Raw genomic sequence first — 20870 nt, forward strand, 5'->3', positions numbered from 1 at the left:
CTGGCATAGGCTGAAATAAACATGCTTCCTGAGCCCGTGCTCAGCCACCGCAAGTTCAAGCCCTGGCAGTGAGGGGCTCAGAGGTCATCACGGAGACAAAGCCTTCATACAACCCTTGCATGGCCCCAAGTCAGCAGAAATGAGGCCTGCAAAGGCAATCAGAGGCCACCAAAGGAAAGCAAGGCCCCTGGAGAGGTTTGGAGGGGTGCCCCAAGACCGTGATGCTGAAATCCATATGTATTGCTGAGTTACTAATTTTCTGGAAAAGCACTGACTATTCCCAGCTCTACTTCCTTTGCTCAGAGACAGGAGGACAGGACGGGGATGGATGGGACAGCACCAGGGAAGGATGGGAGCTGCATATTTTGACAGCTCCATAGCAGCCCCTCAGAGCTTCTTAATGGGTCCTCTTGCATCCTTTTTTCCCCCTTTTTTGACAATTTTGAAGGAAACTGGGTACTTAAGAAGCCTTTTGGACATTTAAATTAACCCCCACCATCAGGTTAAGCGTAGCTGTCGCAGCATTAGCATCCAATTAAAAGAGGAGAGATGGAGTAATAACTCACATTTCGACTAGAATGTCAAATGCTTGAACAAATGAGAGGCGCTCACGGAGATTGTATGTTGTATCTATGGAACATTTCTGCATGTAATCAGCAGAGCTGCAGGCACCCCTTGCGATGCTAACAGCAACAAGTGGAGTGAGACTCTATTGCCGGAAGAAAGCAACTTCCAAAATATCAGGGAAACCAAGCAGAGTCTAGACAGCTGGGGGCCAGGACTCAAGAAAAATACCCTCTTTGCCGTTAGCACACCCAGGCCCCAGGCCCTCTAGGCGGTGGGCTCTGGTGATCAGTGCAGAAGCTTGTGAAGGTCAAGTTCATGAGTTGAAGTCCTTGGGTGGGCTTCTTCACTCTGGCTCAGTCAGTCCTTGTCTTTCTATCCCCAGCCATTGTTTGTACATTCCCGGCCTTGTCCACGGGGCCAGACCGGTGTGGGAAGAGAGATGATGATTCTATTTACAATATTGAAAAACCAGACAAAAGGGATGTTTACCTTGGGGCAAAAGGGTGAAGAAAACCAGTGTGAGTCCCAGAAAGGTAGTGGGGGGGATGAATAGAAGCGGGGGTAGACACCCACACGCAGGTGCTTCCTGCTCATAACTGAGAATGAGAACCAAAGCAGAGGCTAAGCAATAGCTGAAGAATCTTATAAAATCATAGACCATTTGACCTCATAAGACCTATTTGAATTCCGAGACCCTTCCCTCTGCCTCTTGGAAGAGGTGGGGGGGCCTGAGGAAGGGTTCTGGGTGGAGCAAAGCTATGACATTATTTTTCCAAATCAGGAAACAGAGGCCCAGAGCTTGAGAATGACAGACCCAGTTACATCACAGCACATGATAAGAGATATTCATCCAAAACCCTTTTGTCCATTTGAAATTAAATTGAAAAGAGTTAACAATGCCTATCTTTTCACCCAAGGATCTCAGAATATTTTATAAACATGAATTTATTAGTCTAACACCAGAAACATTTGTCTTTTTTGCTTATCTCACTTAACATGTTTTCAAGGTTCATCCATGTTGTGGCATGGGTCAGAATTCCCTTTTTTTGAAAGGCTGAATATTACAGTAGTCCCTTCTTATCCACAGGGGTTACGTTCCAGGCCCCCTCGGTGGATGCCTGAGACCATGGATAATACCAAACCCTAGATATACTATGTTTTCTCCTACATATATGTACAACGCTAGGATAAACTTTAATTTATAAAGTTAGGCACAGTAAGAGATTAACAACCATAACTAATAATAAAATAGGACAATTATAATAATCTCACATCAAATGATAAAATGCCCACATGATGAGATGCAGGGAGGTGAGTGACCTAGGCACTGTGACCTAGTATTAGACTGCCGATAACCTTCTGGTCATATGTCAGAAAAGGGGGATCATCTGCTTCTGGACTGCAGTTGACCATGGGTAATTGAAACCACAGAAAGCGAACCCATGGATGGGGGTTGGGAGGAGAGGGATGACTGTATTCCACTGTAGGCCTATACCACATTCCATGTATCCATTCATCTGTCACTTTGCTTTGGGTTTGGGTTGTCTTGGGTCACTTTCCACCTTTGGGCTATTGTGAATAATGTTGCTATGACCATTGGTCCATAAATATCTGTTCGAGTCACTGCTTCCAGTCTTTTCTTTTGGGGTGTGTCCCCAGAAGGGGAATGACCAGATCACATGGTAATTCTATGTTTTGGAGAAACGACTACACTGCCCAATAGGACTTTGCACAAATCCAGTGGCATGTGCTGAGACGACCCTGTGCGGACCCTGTCTGAACCCCTCCACCCGAGGAGCCCCACTTCCACCAACACTCATAGACACATACAGAGGTTCTGTCTGTGGAAGCAGAAAGGGTGCTTTGCAGACACATCAATCAACACGTCTCCCAGAGTCCAGTGGCCAGGGGACAAGCTTCAATCTTCTGTGGTGTCTGAGACCATCCATCACGAGGATGGCTTGGGTCACAATCGTCATCTGATTCGTTCTCTAAGCAGAAGCTCCCCTCCATGACGTCCTTTTCTCACCTCTTCCTGTGGTCTGAATTCCCTCACTCAGTTAATTAGCATGCCTGGCACTGTAGCTTAAGACTTTAATCAGCGTGGGGTGGTTTTAATTAATCGTGTGGCTCTGCATCTGGAGTGGTTTGTGTTCCAGGGTCAGAGGAGGAGCCAGTGATGGGGGAAGGGAGAGGCGGCTTTGTTTGGTAGAAGATGTAGGTGGAGAGTCTGGGGGTTTGGAGAGAAGGAATCACAACCCCACCACTGTGGCTCCAAAGCTCCCTGGGCCCCCGTGTGGCTTCCTAAGCAAGGTGTGGAAGGTTCCCGGAGCCATTAGGGTAGAGAATTGCACCGAGATAAGTGATGGAGTCGGTCTGGTTTTCAGAAGGGATTCAAAGCAATGGTATAGATTGGGAGATATAGAGTCGGTCCTGGAGGGGCTGGCCATTCTGGGGAATACTGCCTGAAAATGGGACTTCGAAGGCTTCCCAGAAACCTTCTTTGGGAAAGTCCTGGAGAGGCGAAGGGAGCATCACCTCAGGTAACGGGAACCGTTTTTACTCGTTTTGTCGGGGTCCCGTGGGCACCTCAGTTTGAGCATCCACACTTTAAAAAGAATGGAAAAAAAACCTAGATCAAGCTCAGAAGAGTAATAAAAAAAAAAAAAAAGACTGGATGTATAGATAGAAAGATCCTAGAAGAAAAGGTTGAGAGAAAGCTGAGTCTCATAATAACTGCTGAGGAAGGACTTATGCCCCTGTCCCACAGGGATCCGGCTAGATGAAAAGCAGAGGAAAAGACAGGCCTGTTAGAGTAGTTGGTAACAGCACTGAATAAGTCCAGGAAGCTGGGCTACCCCAGAGTTTCATCCCAGAGATGAAGCAATGACAGGTGTAGGGGCAGACGTCGCAGTCAAGGAGGAAACGGTATGATCAAGGTGCTGAAGAAGAAGAGTTCTTCCTGGCCTGTGATATACTCCGGGGGGAGTTCGTGGGGCCGGGGAAGCCTATCAGAGCAGATTCCTGTGATGTGGCAGAGAGGGAATGTGGCCGCGCGATGAAGAATGGGGGATTAATGACAAAGACCACAATAATAACCGTCACTTGCAATGTGCTCGTGCGTTTACAAAGCAGCTTTGCGCCTACCAGGTCATCTGTGCTCTGGGAAGCTCCGTGAACTGGGAGGGGTGGGGGTGGGGATTTTATCTCCCTGTTTAAAGTCCAGGGAAAATGAGACTCGGGACTTTGTTGCTGGTAAATGGAAGAGCTAGGATTGGAACCCAGCTCTGCGGGCTCCCACACTCTTTCCGACCAAACTACAATCACGCTCATTTAAAATCGGGAGAGGAAGGATTTTACAATTCTAGGTATTGGCGCTATTTAACACCAGTTGCGAGATATTTTTAGAAATCTGAATGCAAAGCCTTTTGAGAACATCAGGTTCGCCAAGCAACTGGCATACCCCGGAGCCCCGTGGCACATACATCCAAGGTAGATTATAGAACATGTCAGTGGGAGAAACTGAGGAGGCTATTAATTAAGTCTAGACCAAGAAAATGCTTTTGATTGAACAAGCCATGATTTTCTCCTTAAGCCCATGCAAAATATGGAGTGCTAGACAAGCAGCTGGAACATATGAAAACATTATTATGCACTTGTGTTACCAACTTCCACCATCTAAGTTCCCTTTTATTACTCTTTCCCCTCTAGGCATCATGTTTTCAAAGACTTTTGCCTGCTCAACAAACTGCATTTATTAAGTAATAATATATTTTCTATTTTTAATATAGGACATACATCACTGGGTATGCATACAAAAAAGAAAACAGCAACAATCCAATTTCCATTAGGCTTTTGGAACTATTGAAAATAGCTTGTGGACCTTATTACCACTCATGAATTCCTGGGAGTCCAGGTACTTTGGGCTGGGAACCACTGTTTATATGCTTACATGACCAGCATGCCTGTGCCCACTTACAGGGTAGGGAGAGAAACGAAAGAGGCAATAGGAATAGGGTAAGTTCCTGGCTGTGTGTAGAGCCAGCAGGGTAATTTGTACAAAACTGATTGTCAGAATTAATTGCAAAAATGGGGAAAGTCGCATATGGGCAGAGCTGAGGCATGGCCCATGCAGATTACACGAGCAGTAATAACAGGAAAGATGAAATCCCACAAGTACCAAAAGACATCCAAGAACACGGAGAGAGGGTCACAAAGGCCAAGGGCAAAACTACAAGAAGGGGATCAGGAGGCCAGCAGGTAACTGGGAAGAAGTCAAATTGCAGGGTGGTCTTTAAGAAGGCTCAGCATGCGCATGAGGAAACAAAACAAGACAAAAGAGATATGTAAAGGGAATAAGAAAGTGAAGGGAGAAAGGGAAGCGAGATCATATGGGGTTGGGAATTAATTATTAATTAATTCCAAAAGACGGTTTCGAGACTAATTGAGCAGACCCTGGTGCCAGTTCGCCTGTGCATGAGTTATAAGTAGCCCCTGCCAAGTGTACAGAATTTTTCAGAGGCAGATGCCCCACGCAGCAGCAGGGGGACGCAGCCTGCACATTGGCTCATGAGGCACAGAGGCTCAGTCCGGTCAGCGTGGTTTGCACTTCTCTGTGCCTGTTGTCTAATAGCGAAAAATTATAAAGGACGGCCACATCAAATTCTCTTAGCACAAGCTGAAAGATTGGGTAAGGAGTCTTCTGCGGAGATACAATGGTGTCCCAAACAGAATAGGATGATTAAAAAAAAAAAAAAAAAAAAAAAAAAACCTTTTTGTAAAGAAGAAACTGGCAACATAGAGAATAAAGACCAAGGCTATTGAAAGAAAATTAAAATTCCATGTGATCCTGGGTATCGTGATTAAGTACCTCTTATGTATTGGACCCTGAGAAGCCCTGTGAAAAGACATCTGGGCGAAGCTACGTTGGAGAACAAAGACATGCAAAAGATTTTTCGGAGCATGCAGGAAATGGAAGCATTTGGGCTAAGCAGAAATGTCACGTGGAACATTTTACATTAACAAGCGGCTGGTGAGGGCGAATATAAGGTTTTGGAGTTGGAGAGGAAGCCTGTAGTCATGAAAAGGGTGTGGACAGGGGGAGAGGTAGCAACAGCTCTTCTATGAAAACACCAGTGTGAAAAACTTTTAAAGCCAGTTGGCCAACAGCAGGAGAAAGAGAGTGGACAGCTTAACAGCTACAAAGTGAGTTCAAAGGCACAAAGGAGAAAGAAAAGGGTCTTGGACTTCGCTTACTTACATGCTCTCTGGGACCACACAGATGATAACAAACAAACAAACATAGGGAAACTAGGAAGAAGGCAGAGCATCTTATAGCAAAAAAGAAAGGAAAGAAGGAAAGAAGGAAGGAGGGAGGGAGGGAAGGAGGGGGGGAAGGAAGGAAGGAAAGAAGAAAGGGAGAAAGAAAGGAAGAAAGAGAAAGGAAGGAAGGAAGGAAAGAAAGAAAGAAAAAGAAAGGAAGGAAGGAAGGAAGGAAGGAAGGAAGGAAGGAAGGAAGGAAGGAAGGAAGGAAAGAAGGAAGGAAAGAGGAAGAAAAAACAAGAGAAACAATAAACATTTGGATTTATTACATTGATAAGAAGTAAATAGGTGATGATTGGATGTTTGTAGAGTGTTTTGGGGATTTAACGGTGGGAAAGTTTAAATGTACACTGTATAGGGGCGCCTGGGTGGCTCAGTCGTTAAGCGTCTGCCTTCGGCTCAGGTCATGGTCCCAGGGTCCTGGGATCGAGCCCCGCATCGGGCTCCCTGCTTGGCAGGAAGCCTGCTTCTCCCTCTCCCACTCCCCCTGCTTGTGGTCCTGCTCTCACTATCTCTCCCTCTCTGTCAAATAAATAAATAAAATCTTTAAAAAAAAAAAATGTACACTGTATAAATATCTTCTATAACAATTTAAAATGAACTCTAAGGAGGTTATTGGCAGAGACTTCTAAGAAAGTAACAGGTGTTTGTCTCCCCTGGATGCTTATGTGGCCACCTGCTCAAATATGACCACTCAAGGTCCCTTTCAGTTCTGGCACCCTGGGCCTCTCCACATTCCTATGCTGATTTAGGTGATTTATCTGATAGAATAGCATCTCTTCCCAGTGAACTACTGGGCGTTCTGCAAAATCCTAATCACCCTTCTCTTGTCCTCCTGTCCTAGCTCACCAGAGTCCCCGTGGAGTCCTGTGGTCAGTATCAGAGCTGCAGTGAGTGCCTTGGCTCCGGCGACCCCCACTGCGGCTGGTGTGTGCTCCACAACACGTGAGTACCGCTGGGCAGCTTCCTCCGGCCTCCCATTTCCCCTGTAATTCTCCTCCTCCTCACCTTCTCTGTCACCACCCTCCTTCCCTTTGATCTCTCTTCTCTCCCTGCCTTTTCTTACTCTTCCTTTTCTGTACCCTTTGCAAATCCTATCCCATTCTTTTGTTCCAACTTCACTCTAAATTGCCAGATTCCAGTAAGAAATGTATGGAAATGTCAGCCTGGGAATGATGAGGAGTCAGGATGTGGAATCATGTGGGTAATTGCACATTGGAGGGCTGGAGGGAGATTCCTGGACATTTCTGATTATGACTTAGCTGGAGGCTGATGTTCCAGGACTGAACACCAAGGAAAAAGGCACTGGACTTTTTTCTCAAGGCTCACGTGGGCCACTAAATCATGTGCAAGATATGGACTCTCCACTTAGTGATTTGACAGCCACAGAAGACACTCTTCGATATCTACCCAGAATATTCTGGTACTTGAGGTGGACATTTCGAGTGTGTAGCACTCAAGGACCCTCCCTCTGCTGTCAGTATACCCCTCTGGCTGTCAGACGACCCTGGACTTGGGCGCACTAGACCAATGAAGCCCTGTCCCAAGCACTGGGCACTCTCCCTATGTGCCTCTTGGTGCCAGTTCCATTGTATTCTCTAGAAGAGGGAAGAAGGCAATGGTGTGCAGTGGAGGTATGTATATCCTACATATACATGACTTTCTGTGTGGTCTCAGTTTCTCCCTTTGGTAACATAATGCCTGCCTCCTGTCAGGTAGCAGAAAACAGGGGTGAACTGGGGCCCAAGAGAAGTCTGGGCAGTTCGTGAAGGAGCCCATCAGCCTGTACTGGGAAGCCAGCAGCCCTGCACTCCTTGTGGCCTAAAGAAAACAGCCATGGACATAGACTTCGGGCCTCTGCCGCCAAGTCCAAATTCCACATTCCCCAGCTGTGCAACAATCTGCGGCAGCCCAGCTCATCTGTGGATTAGAGACAGCGATGTGGGGCCTGTCTTGTCCCCCTCACCAAGTCGTTGGAGAATGAAAGGAGATGGCGTTGGTGAAAGCATGTCCTGAACTGTGGAGTGCTATGAGATGGAAAGCGGAGGTGGGGCAGGAATGGCCACACCGTCGGGGAAGGCCCGAGAGCTCCTGGGTGTGGGTGCCCTGCCCCTAATGACTTTGGTCGACCCCCAGGATTGTCCAGATGGCTCTACTTCAATCGCATCCTTCCCTTGCCATGGGCATCCCAGCCTCAAACTGCCTTCCTCTGAGTGGTAGATGGTCCTGCTGGATTGCCCTCACCTCCGTTAACCTGGCATCGCATCTGATTTTGAAGTTTGCGTATCTTATTCATGTGTGCCTTATTAAGCACACGTTCTCAGAAAGCAAGAGATGTACAAGGACTTTGTCTTTGCTGCTCAGCACCAAGCAGCTCTCGGCTGCTATTGGCAGCTCTCCCTTGCCCAAAATGCCATGGCGAGAACAGGCGTGGGAGAGCCGTGAGGGACCTAGCAGGATGGCTGGGATGGAAATCACTGGAATCTACTTCTCACTCTTGGCAATTGTGCTATGGGGTTTGGACAAGTTTAGGCAATTCCCATTACTCATGGTAGTTCTGTCAGTCGCCACAAACACCAAATCTGAGAAGGCCGAGCCACCACTCCGATGATAGTCCCAGGGCTAGGTTCCTCTGAGCCTCTGGTCACAGCATGTCTGTGTTTTATGTGCGTCTCCATTTAAAGACACCTTGTTTACTACAAATTGTTTTATTAACATTGAACTCACAGCCAACAGCACTAGAACTCATGCCTGAACAAAGTCTACCTTGCACATGTATTTTCTCCGTAAGGCATATCATGTTCTTCTCATGCTTAAGAGCATTAGACGGAACTTCAACACAACACTTGGAGGCCATTTCGAACAGTGAAGTCACTGACAAAATGCACGACAATGCAGAAAACGCAGCACTAAAGAGATCCCGAAAAGGACATTTGTTTATAGCATGAACTGAAACAAGAAAGCCAAGTATCATCACCTGGTTCAACCTCTGATAGGAATGTGTGGGTGTGGCCAGTCACATTTTTCTCCACCCTGCTCATGTCCAGGAATGACCGCAAAAGTGCCCTAAGTATCAATTTGGGGATTTTAAATAAATGGTAGCAAGTCAGGTGAATTCGCAAACGTGGAATCCACAACTTAGGAGGATCGTAACTCTGTACATCGGAAACTTGGCATCCTCGTTTATAAGGAGGAAATGCAATACCTTCCCGTGCTGGTAGCAAGTGGACAAAAATCAGGTAATAAAGGATGTTGTAAAGGTCCAAGGCGCACCACCAGGTCAAGGTGGTGTTCTCTGAAATCTTGAGCCTCCTGGTGCTGGGGTCTGTGCAAGTGTGTCTGGTAAATCTCAACTCCCCTGGGAGGGTACAGCTCCTGAGCACCCCTACGTGGAGACTGCCTGCTCACCCTGACACTCCCTCCCAGTGTTAGTGACTAAGGAAAAGCACGGGCCCACATGGCTGAATGAAGAAGAGAAGGTCCCTGGGTCTTCGAAGATGCTGTAAATCGGAATATAATGTTTAACATAGAGAAAGTGAGATAAGCAGATCTTAAGTGTACACTTTGAACAGTTTTGACACATGCAAAGATCCAGGTAATCCACACTCCCACCAAGATATACAAAAATCTCTGGGGCGCCTGGATGGCTCAGTCGGTTAAGCATCTGACTCTTGATTTCAGCTCAGGTCATGATCTCAGGGTCATGAGAACAAGCCCCACATCGCATTGCATTGGGCTCCACGCTCAGCGGGGAGTCTGCTTCTCTCTCTCCCTCTCCCTCTATCCCTCCCCCTGCTCACGCATGCTGTCTCTCTCCCTCTCTAAAATAAAATAAATAAATAAAATCTTTAAAATACATATATACATATATATATATATATATATACATACACACACACAAAATATCCTTCATCCAGAAAGTTCTCTCATGCTCCTTCCATTCTTTCCAGCGGGCCTTTCTTCCCTAGTCACTTAAGTTCAGGTCAAAGCCAGACACTGCTTCTTCTGATACACTCTTATTTTATTTTATCATATTTTATTTTATTTTATTTTCTCCCTTGCATTTTAAATAGGTGCCAGCCGGACATTCACAGTTGGGAGAGATACATGAGGACACGGCTGGAAAAGGCTGGGGCAGGCAGAGTCAGTGCAGAAGGTGGAGGAGGACCAGAGGGAGCCTACAGACACTCCCCCTGGGGCACCTCTCTTTGCTAAGAAGGGAGCATGGTGAAAACTGCAGGGGCTTTTATTGCATGTGGGAGTGCCGTGCCCCCGTAGATCTTATCTGTACACCTTTTCACACTGGCCCTGCTCCCTCAGAGGCAGGCACTGGGCTAGGCTCGGTGGATGCAAGGGGACTGTGTTAGACGGCCTCTGCCCTGAAGCTTCTTGGCAACCAGGACCCTAGTCCAGGGAGGAGGTAGGGGTTGCAGACTCTACCAGAATCAGCACATTTGGTAGGTCCCCATCATGGGCAAGCCCCTGTGCTAAGTGCTGCAAGGCCCAGTGAGCCTGACTCTCAGGAAAACCAGGGCAAAAGAGCATCAGGAAGAGGGTTCCTTTGAGTGTCAAGTTTCCTTTTTCTGTCACTTTTGCCAGCTTTTCCTATGGTTGTAGGGAGTAGGCGGGTGGGAACTTCGTGGGAAGAGGATAGCGGAAGCTCTGTTGTGTGACAGAGAGAGGGAGGGAGAGAGCAAGAGAAACAGGAGGAGAGACAGAGGCGCAGAAAGAGAGAGAAGAGAGGGAGTGCATGGTTTAAGGGCAGGGCCCCTACTAACAGGTGGCTCAGGTGGCTGAAAAGGTCCTTTCTCCCAGCAAGGGCACAGGTAGGGTGCAGACTGAACAGGCTTAAGAAATGCTTGTGTAATTGAAACCTCCCTCCTGTTATCTCAGAGGACGGGCCTGCTGACCCAGGAGCACAGAGCATCGCCCCATTGTCCTCTCATGCAGTCCCTGACCCAGCCTGAGGCTTGCTGGTTTCCAGTGGCAGCAGTGGTTTCAGCAAGCTGGGTTTTTATTTGCCCCTGAATCTTGAGCCCACATTCCCAGGACATTCATCTTGGGCCTGAGCCTACCTGTTCTGACTTGGGGGAAGGTAAAGGAAAGCCTCCAGCGCAGCCCACCTTTGCCTGTCCTGGGCCTGGAACATTCCCTCCAACCACCAGGCTTGGCATGTCCCCAGGCCCCTCTCCATCTTCCCCCCACCGGGCCCGGGCCAAGAAGCCTATCTGGGTCTCAGCAGGTAACGGGATCCCACAGCAGACCCAGCCACATCGATTGGCCCAGACGTTACCTTTCTGAAGAAGGTTCATCAGCGTCACTCCTGGGAGGCTCATGTAACCCGAGACATCAACAGGGGAAAGATAAGACCAGCTTTTATAAAGTCTCTCCCTTGCCCCGTGGTGACCCCTCCTCCTTGCAGATTTCTTCTGTTGGAAGAATGCCCACCCCGGGGGGCTTGGCCCAGGTTACTGTGCAGTATCCACTCCTTTTCTCTTTTGTATGGTTTCTGCCAAGATGGGGAGAGTGAAAGGAAGGGAGAGGAAAAGTACTTCTATCCAGAGAGGAAGGGTGGGGTTATGGCTAAGAACCTGCCTGTGGACAGAGCCCGCCTGGGCTGGGTTTCCTCCGCTGAGAGCAACAATGAAAGAGCCACCTTGCGGCCACACTGTGGAGATTAAGGCAAAGGACGTGTGTGAAGTGCCCTTGAGGTGCCTGGAGGTCACCCTGATTGCAGTGACTGTGGGAGCAGAGGCTGCGGGTCAGACCCAGGGCCTCCTCCATGCCCCCCCTTTCTGTCCCCCCCAACATCCCCCCAGGACCGGAGGGCTGTGGCTGGGCTGCTGGAACAAGGTCTCCCTGCCTTGGGCAACTCCAACCAGCCACACCAAGGAGGCCCCCCTGCACAGGGGCCTCGGTCAGCACTGGGCCCTGCAAATGCTCAAAGTCTGTCCCATAGCCATGGTTGAGTGTCCCCTTAATGAAGTACTAGCCGATCCTAAAAATGCAGATCCTTCCTTGCTGCTTTTTTGCATATCCCATAGCCTGGTTTTATTTTATTTTGAAGCTGTGTCAAGGGACTACTTAGTACCAACCTGCTAAGGCAGTGATCTCTCCGAGGGCTGTTTGCTGAAGGCCCACGCCCTCCCAAGGAACTGTTAGAATCCCTCTGCCCAGCAAACTCTGCGGTCTACACGCTGGTCTTCCCTGACTGTCTGCCAGGAAGTTACGAGCCCCCAGTCCAGAGGGAAGAATCCCAGACTGGTTACTGGTACAGTTGAGTTTTTCCAGCTGTGGCCCAGCAGATACACAGCATGGGTTAAGGAAGCTCGCTTTTCCTCTCTTCACTCCTGCCTCCCCCTCTTCCCCACATACAGGTGTATAACACATGCTTTCATGACCAAAGGATATGAAGTCAACAGTACCATCAGCTCACAGGAATTAGGAAAGCCCTGTGGTCCATATGAGCTCTGAGTGTCCCTCCCAGTCTACTGACTTGGCTCCCTGGGGGACAGCGTGAGGGGCTGGGCTGCCTCTGAGGTTCAAGTGCAGACATGCACACCATATACCAGCATGCACCACACTCTGCCCGGTCTGCCGCCCTGCACCAAGCCTGCCGACCTGGAGACATTAACAGACACGAAAGGTCCAGGCTGTGGGATAATGGGTAGCCTGCAAGCGGACCAGGATCAGTCGGAGTAACCAGTGAATGTGTCTCAAGTAACAGCCAGCATCCTCCTTGTGACTGACTGGATGGCAGGGAGATGGACTAGCCTGCTACCACTTGTCTTTGCTTCCTCCTCCTCCTCCTCTCTCTCTCTCTCTCTCTCTCTCTATCGCCTGCCCTCAGTCCCTCCCCCTCCCTGCAGTCCTGCTCTTCTTTCCACCTCCTCTTTCCTAACCCGTCCTCACCCTTACAGAAATAAATAGGTCCAAACAGCGCTCCCTACTGACAGAGAGGAGAGAGACAGTCCCCAGTTCCCCTTCCTGTTGGGCACCTGCTACCTGTAATTCTCTTCTCAGAAACAGGGAACCTCCCCAAGTCCCTTATACTACCACCTGAGGCTTGTGTTCAATATATCATTTGTTTGAGGAGGGGCCAAAAGGAAGGCAAGGAGAGACTCTGACCTGGGACCCAGGGTGGAGCTCGGCTCTCCCTGCAGGGATGGTGGTGGGCTAGGACCACGTGGTTGTCATGTAAGCCCACAGAGGTTCTTGGGCCTCCTCTGGATTCCTGTACCTGCTGGTTCCGTAAAGTCCTGTGCCTTCCTCCTGCTTCAGTGGGTGGGGCCCAGGAGGCAGGGAACCCCATAGCAGCTGCTCAGGTTGGCTTTGGAGCTTTAAAGATGGCAAAGGGTTGTGAGTCCGGTTGCTGGTTCAGCAGCTGGTAGCAAGGGAAATTGTAGTGTAGTCATGGTTTATCCAAGAACAGGCTAAATACTTAGGTCGAGACCATGGTGTCAGTCACTGGATCCTAGAATCACAGCACTGCACGACTCGCCTGGTCCACACCCTTCATGCGGGAAACCTCTTGCACACTCGTCTGCCTGGAAGGGTTCCTTTCCCCATCCAGCTCACCTTCCTCCAAGCTGCACAGATGTGCCTGCCCATTTCCATGGGCTTTCCTGAAGAGGGCAAGGCCAGTGGTATTGACAAACCCAGTTTCTTCCCTCGCCAGGGTTCCCAGATGTGGATACAGTGACCAAAGAGCCCCTGTTAGAGTAAGCATTCCTCTTAGCTCTTCTGTAAAGATCATTTGGGAAACCCTACCCCCACCCCATTTTTTTCAATCTCCTCATGTTCTAAACATGGCTCCCCACAACAGTGCACTTCAGCCCAGGCCATGACCAATGTGAGGTGTTAAGGATGGTGGGGGTGCCAGCTGTGGGGAGAAGTCGGGAGACACTCTGATAGCCAAGGCTGGTGGACCCTGCTGCAGGGCCAGGGGATGGACCAGCACCCACCCGCCCGCGGCCTGGAGGCTCGCCCAGGCCCCACTCGCAGCCCCAGTTCCAAATTGAAATTTGCTCGCCCAGCCGGTGGCACTGGATGTTAATATTTCTATCACCGTCCTTAAGAATTAATTTCTAAAGAGCTTAATCACCACCTCTTCCCTCTCCCTCACCCCCTTCCTTTCTCCGTTCCTCTCTTTTCCAATTTTCCACTTGGCTGGGAATTCTCCGGCAGCGAAAGTTCAGGCTTAGGGGAGGGCGGAGGTGGCTGCTTCATTAGAGAGGATAATCTCATTGGAACCACTGGCTTGAATAATAACCCCTCCAGGGGCCAGGCCTCTGTCCCCATGGCCTTTCAGCACCTCTGAACTGGGGCTGGAGGGCCCAACTGCAGAGAAAGCGAGATGAGGAAGGGCTGTAGGAGGAAGTGAGCAGGGCTACACTCCAATTCTGGGGGCCTGCCTGAGCTGTCTGCTCAGGGTCTGCTTCCTGCTGGCCCCCTGCAGGTCTGTGTTGTGGTGGGGGTGTGGGGGGGTGGCGAGGGGTTGGCATGGATGACTGTCTGAAGACTCCAAGTCACCTAGCGTGCACTTTTTGAGACCTGCCTGGCAAATGGATGAAGCAGGACCTTCCTCCATCTGCAGGGTGCTCCCACAGTGGAATTGAAGGAAATGCTATAGGAAGTATTTGGAGCCCCATTGAAAGAAACATCTAAGCCACCACCCCCACCACCCCCAAAAGTCATGCATGAATCCTTTGCACACTTGCCCGCTCTGGCCTGGGCTAATGGGAAATCACAGTCCTAGAAGAGTAGGAGGCCATTGCCCTGACAGACCCTGTAAGGACTCAGAAGGGATCCGTCCTCCCCCGTCCATTATCCTATCACATCTAAGGTCAGTTGTCTGTGCTTTTGGACATTTGCAGCCTCCACCCTCATGGGCCCTGAGGGATAGTAGAAATGTCAAAACATCCCTGACACTGACCTTAAACTTGACTTTCCACTAAGAGAGCTGAGTAGTCAATACCGTTTGACAGCTAGTAAGAAAGCAGACTCCAAGCAAACCAGACCACTCTTTTCCTCTTTCCTCCCTCCTGGTCTCTGGGGCTCCCCATCCCTCATTAGGAAGAAAACTGCTGGAACCACCTCTGTCTTTTTGTTTCTGGTTTGCCCCATGGGCCAGTCTGAAAAATCTGTGCTTCTGTGTCAGCTGCAGTTCGGAGGGCTTGCATGAGGAAGGCAGAGCAGGGATGGGATCATAATACTAGTGGACATTTGTTGAGGGCTTATCGCGTATGAGCTATGCCCTGTTCTAAATACTTTACTTGCATAACCTCATTTAATTCTCCATAATAACCCTATTTGGTAGATACTATTTTGTCCCCATTTTGTAGAAGAGAAAATTGAGGCACCAAGAGCTTAAGTAATTTGCCCAAAATTACATGACTAGATGGGATGTTTAAAATTGTAAGCTACAGGTGACTTCCTTGGTAAGACCTAAACCTGGAGGAGGGGGATGATGAGTATTTGGTTCAGGGGCTCTTACATTCGGGGAGCCATGGCAGGATGCAGCCACATGAACCTTGGAAGCAGCAAACCATGCAGGTAGACCTCATCTTGAGATCCCCCAACCAAGTACCTTTGTACACCTTCAAGAGAGGTGGGGTCCTCTCTTCTTCGTCTGGATTTCTCTTTAACAGTTGATGTTTGGCCCGGACACAGGTTCATTTTTCCTCTCTTCGTAATTTAATCAAAGACATTTTTCAGACCTACTGATTGCTCTTGGAATAAGAACTTCAAAGTTGGGGAGTCAGTGAATAATTTAAGCCTGTACCAGCTCTCTGGGTCTGCTGTTAATGGGAGTAATAACACTATTAATAGCGATGTCAGTGCAGACACCCTGGAAAAGTCCATAACATTAGCTTAATGGCTGGAGGTAATGAAGTACTCACAGAGGAGCTAGCCTGGTAAATTAACTTCCAAGACTTTTAGGCAGATGCCCTTGTTGCCATGGTCTGCTAAAGCAGCCAGGGAGGTGACCACATTCATGTCTGACCCTTCGCTCTCAGGATTCCTAGAAGGATCCTAGAGAAGTCACAAGTTGCAATAATATTCAAAGTGCATCCTAGTGGCAGGCAAAAATAGCAATTAGCCTAGAGACAAACCTTGAAGGGAAATTTTGTAATCGCCTCAAGGCACATGAAGAGAACATCAAGATGGCGGGGAAATGGGTTTGGCCGGTCGCAAGGCGGTCCGAACCTCACTTCTCAGTCTCGAAGCTTCAGCGAGGTACGGCACAGCGGTCAAGAGCAGAGGCCCCAGGGTTCATCTGTGTTCAAGTACTGGTTCTCTCTGATTAGCTGGTGACCTTGGGCAAGTGACGTACCCACCCTTTCTGTAGTTTCCTGGTCTATAAAATGGATTTTTAAATGGTACCTGCCGCACAACATTGTTGAGAGGATTTGACATAAACCATAAGCCTCTTACTGTGGTGCCTACGAAGCGCTCAGGGACTAGCAGCCATGAGTGTATTACTCAGAATTGTTTTCCACTTTCTCGTTACACATCCAATTTACTCTGTGGCCATCCTTTTTGTCCCTGGGGCTCCTCTTCCCCCTTTAGTCCATGCTTTCGGTGACTTCTCCTTCATTTGCTGAATTCTCCCCTGACTCTTCACTGTTAGGCTGTCCCTCCCACTGAAGCCAAAGCTTCCTTCTTTCCCTGTGCTGTTCTCCTGTGCCCAGTCACCCCAAGAGTGGCTCAGGGGGTCCTGGAGCCTCTCTTCCCTCATCTCTAGCCCCACCCTTCACCGGTCTGCTTCTCAAGGTGGATGCTCCCTCCCCAATATCCACTCCCCATGCGGGCTCCCCATGACATCCTGGCTATTCCCTGAAGCTCAGATACGTGTGTGCAATGAACTCCCACTGGAAGGCAGGGGTGCCCCGGCCCAGGCGGAGAGCTTAAGCACCTTCCCCCATGTGTGATGTGCACATATGGGTGAAGGGCCGTGATTCTTATGTGCATGTTTCACAAGCCCCGTCAGTTAGGCCTGTGAGATCCCAGGTTGCCCTGAATGTGGTCCCCCTGTGACACAGTATACTTTGAACGACACAGGATGCTAAGCAATAATAGAAACCTTCTCTAGCAGTTACCCTGTGCCAGGGAACTGGGATTTGGGTCCAAGGCAGTCTGGCTCCAGAGCATGCTTTGAACTGCTCCACTCTGCTCCTTTGATCCTTCCTTCCCTCCCTCCCACCCACCCACATTTGTCTTCTGTCTACTGGACATGAGGTATACTGGGGATCCCAAAATAAGTCAGGCAGAGTCTCTTCTTTTGAGCTCACACCTGGTAGGAGACGGCTGCGTTTAACCCAGTAATTATCATATAATCGAAGAAGTTCTAGACTAAAGAAACCCCCAAATGCTCTTAACTTTGCCTAGGCTGGTGGTGGGAGAGATTGCAGATGCATAATAGTTGACCCATGTCTGGAAGGGTAGGTAGAAGTTGGACAGGGGAAATGTGGAGGGAGGGTGGTCCAGAGAGCAGAACTGGGCAGCACAAGGCGAGGAAATCTGAAAGAGTATCTTGTATATACAGTGAGAACAGGTCTCGGTTTGCCTAAGAGGGGAGGAGGGCTGAGGATGAGTGGGGAGGTAGAATAGTGACTCTGCAACTCTTTATGTGAATGAGGAGGATGTGAGGGGTCTTTAGGATGACCCTCAAGTTTCTGCATTTGGCAACAAGTGGTTAGAATTGCCATCTTTTTCAAATTCGGGCTTGGTGGGGGAGGACCAGGCTGGAGGAAGGGGGCAGAAAAGGTCAATCCTGGACACATTGAGTTTGGACACGTCCTGGGAGCCGCTCGCAGGGCCTGACCTCCGCGTCGGCCCCTCGCTGGAGTAAGTGGCCTTCTCCTGAGTCACACGTTGCTCTGTCCCTCCAGGTGCACCCGGAAGGAGCGCTGTGAGCGGTCCAGAGAGCCCCGCAGGTTTGCCTCTGAGATGAAGCAATGCGTCCGGCTGACCGTCCATCCCAGCAACATCTCTGTTTCCCAGTACAATGTCCTGGTAAGGGCAGGGGTATCCGGGTCCAGGGACGTGGCAGAACCCTCTCCCCACCGAAGCCCACCAAGGCTCCTCAGGAGAGCTGGGCCACGCCTGACCAGCCTAGCTGATCAAGAGCAGCTTTAAAAGATGCATCCCTGGAGATGGAAGAGGGGAACATGCACGGGAATATGGGGCAGAGGCTTTCTGCACAATGGGTAGAAAGACAGGGAAAAGTGTGATACCAAAGAGGATCAAAAGGGTGACCAAGAGAGGGAGGCTGTTGGGAACTACATGTTTGTCTGTAAGATGGGAAGGATGTGCAGAGGGAGAAAGGGGCAGGATGGCTCCCATGTTCATGCACTGGGCCCTTGGTGGTTGGTTTGCCATTTTTCCAAAACTGGGGACCATGGAAGAGGAGCTGGACCAGCAATACCTCCGTCCCACCCGCCTTTCTTTCTATAGACACATCCCCTAAGCATTCCCGTTTCCTGGGGCCAAATCCATCCATATGTAATGAAGGTTCCTCTGTGTCTGTCGCTTTCCACCCCACCACCTTGTCTCTATGTCTTGTGATGGATTAATGGGCTCTCTTCTTCTGTGTGTTAATATCGCCTCCTGTTTTCCCTCTTTTCTTTCTCTCTGATCTCTCTTGATCTCCCTCTTTCTTCCTTTACTACGCCCCATCCCTTTCCCCACTTCACTCTCTTCCTCTCTCTCCCCTTGCCTGGCGGTTCGCAGCTGGTCCTAGAGACATACAATGTCCCGGAGCTGTCAGCTGGTGTCAACTGCACCTTTGAGGACCTGTCAGAGATGGATGGGCTGGTGGTAGGCAATCAGATCCAGTGCTACTCCCCAGCAGCCAAAGAGGTGCCCCGGATAATCACCGAGAACGGTGAGTGGTCCCCAGAGGAAAAGCGGGGTGGCATGTCCTTCCTCCTGACCTGACGAGAACTCGGGACAGCCGTGGGGGCACTGAGGGAGCCCACAGGCAGGGGAGAGTCAGGGAGGGGGTGCATTGGCGGGTATGCTACGGAAGAAGGGGTGAAGTGTCTTTTCGCTGCTCTTAGAAATGACTGTTGAAACCAGGTGAGCTTCCTGGAGGCAGCATCATCCTAGGTGAGGAGCAGCTGCAAAGAGAGTGGAGGGAGGGCAAGGCCAGGACAGCATGAGAATGTGCCGGCTGAGTTCAGAGACTGCCCTGGAGCCTGAGAGGGCGGGCGTGGAGGGGCAGTGGGGGAGGGGAAGCTGGTCAGGAGCAGGGGTGGGGGTGCCAGGGCTCATCTGGCCCCTTACCCTGCCTGCACTGCTGGGTCTCTGATCTCGGGCCCCTGCCTGCCATCCCCACTGTGCCGTGCCTTCCCAGAGCCACAATGGGAGGATCAGGGGTGGAAAGAGGCCCAGTGCCGGTGAGGGACAGGCCCAGCCTGGGCAGATTGATTCCATGTTGGCGCTCCCATTTGGGCTTGTCACATTTGTTCCAAGCTGATTGATTAATGAGACTCTCGGGGAAGGCACAGAACAAGACTGGAAGTGGGGGCCTGGGGTCAGGGCTGTGAATTAAACATGGGCTCTAGTTCCTCCCTGGCGCCAGCTGAGGATTGCAGGGACACTGGCCCGAATGGAGCCCTGAGCCGCCGCCCCCCCACCCCATCGCCTGAGGTGGGGATGTCAGCCCAGGGTGTCTCCTTACGGAGATGGGGAATGAACTTAGGTGCGTGCATACGCGCACATTCATGCAAAACCTCCTGTGTGGCCTGTGGCAGTGTTCCAGAGCCGGCACAGTTGTCCTGCTGGCTAATCAGTGTGTGTGTGTGTGTGTGTGTGTGTGTGTGTGTGTGTGTGTGCGCGCGCGCGATTCTGTGAGTCTGGCGTGGACACCCCACACGCCAGCCTGTCAGAGTGTGCAGACAGGAGAGAAGCTGGTGAGCATGTGAGGGGTGGGTGCTGGGGACACAGCGTGGACGGAGGAACAGACCAGAAGCGCCCTCTACAGATGCTCTCAGAGTTGTCCTGGGCCTGGGCCCTGCTGAATCAGAGTCCTGTCCGAGCTGAGAGCACCCCCTGGGGGAGCGGGCTCCCCCTTCCCAGCATACATCACTCTCAGTGGGAACCTCACACGGGGTCTTGGCCTCCCCCCTGAACTTGTGGTTGGCTCTACCCCACAGGGGACCACCATGTCGTCCAGCTGCAGCTCAAGTCGAAGGAGACAGGCATGACCTTTGCCAGCACCAGCTTTGTCTTTTACAACTGCAGTGTCCACAATTCGTAAGTGGCCCCCAGCCCCACTCCACTCCCTGTTCCTGGGGTCAAGGTTCATCCGGAGACTGAAGGCGCCAGCCCTGTTGGCAAGGAGCTGCCATCTAGAGGGCCTGTAGGGAGAAGGGGGATGAGACAGGGCCCCCCTCTGGTACCCATAGGGTTAACGGGAAGAGGCAGGAATGAGCAGAGTAAGAACCAACGGGGTGGGATCTCCAAATCCCTAGCCCGTAATCAGTCTGTCTAACCCGATTTGGTTCTGTTGAGGAGGAGGGTGGCCCTCACCTGAAGAACAGAGCAGCCAGTGCCCTGGGTGAGAAGAGGGGTCTGAGGAGGGAGAGGAGCCCCCATGTGTCCAGGCCAAGCACTGAACGCCCAGCTCTCCCCAGTCCCCTGTGGGCTGGGTCAGGCCTCGAGCTGCAGAGGGTCAGAGTGGGGCATGTGCTGACGGGACCCAGCTCTAGCCCTGGCCCTGTTTGATTGAAGCGTCCGCTTCCCAAGGGAAGGCATGGAGGGCAGAGTCTCGGGCTCTGGAGTCAGACCAGCTGGAAACTTAACCATTCTGTGTCCCCAGTGTCCCCTGTCTGTGGGGAAATTGTAGTCCTCCTTCCAAGAATGTCACCCAAATATTTCACTGCTGACACAGCCAGGGCCCTTCCAGGCAGAGTCTTGGTTGGCTGGGACTCCCCCCCCCCCCCCCCCCCCCCCCCCCCCCCCCCCCCCCCCCC

General features: G+C 50.6%; 1 protein-coding gene across 1 annotated transcript in view; it reads left to right on the plus strand.

Annotated features, from left to right (window-relative positions):
* PLXNA4 (plexin A4) overlaps nucleotides 1–20870 on the plus strand; it is a 418730-nt gene that overhangs the window by 307195 nt on the left and 90665 nt on the right. Inside the window, exons 5-8 of the mRNA XM_032401552.1 lie at nucleotides 6734–6834; nucleotides 17784–17907; nucleotides 18625–18778; nucleotides 20052–20151. Of these exons, the coding sequence (XP_032257443.1) occupies nucleotides 6734–6834; nucleotides 17784–17907; nucleotides 18625–18778; nucleotides 20052–20151 (479 nt within the window). The remainder of the gene's footprint in view (nucleotides 1–6733; nucleotides 6835–17783; nucleotides 17908–18624; nucleotides 18779–20051; nucleotides 20152–20870) is intronic.

This window comes from Phoca vitulina, unplaced genomic scaffold (genome assembly GCF_004348235.1).
Source record: "Phoca vitulina isolate PV1807 unplaced genomic scaffold, GSC_HSeal_1.0 scaffold4, whole genome shotgun sequence".
Taxonomy (NCBI): Eukaryota; Metazoa; Chordata; class Mammalia; order Carnivora; family Phocidae; genus Phoca; species Phoca vitulina.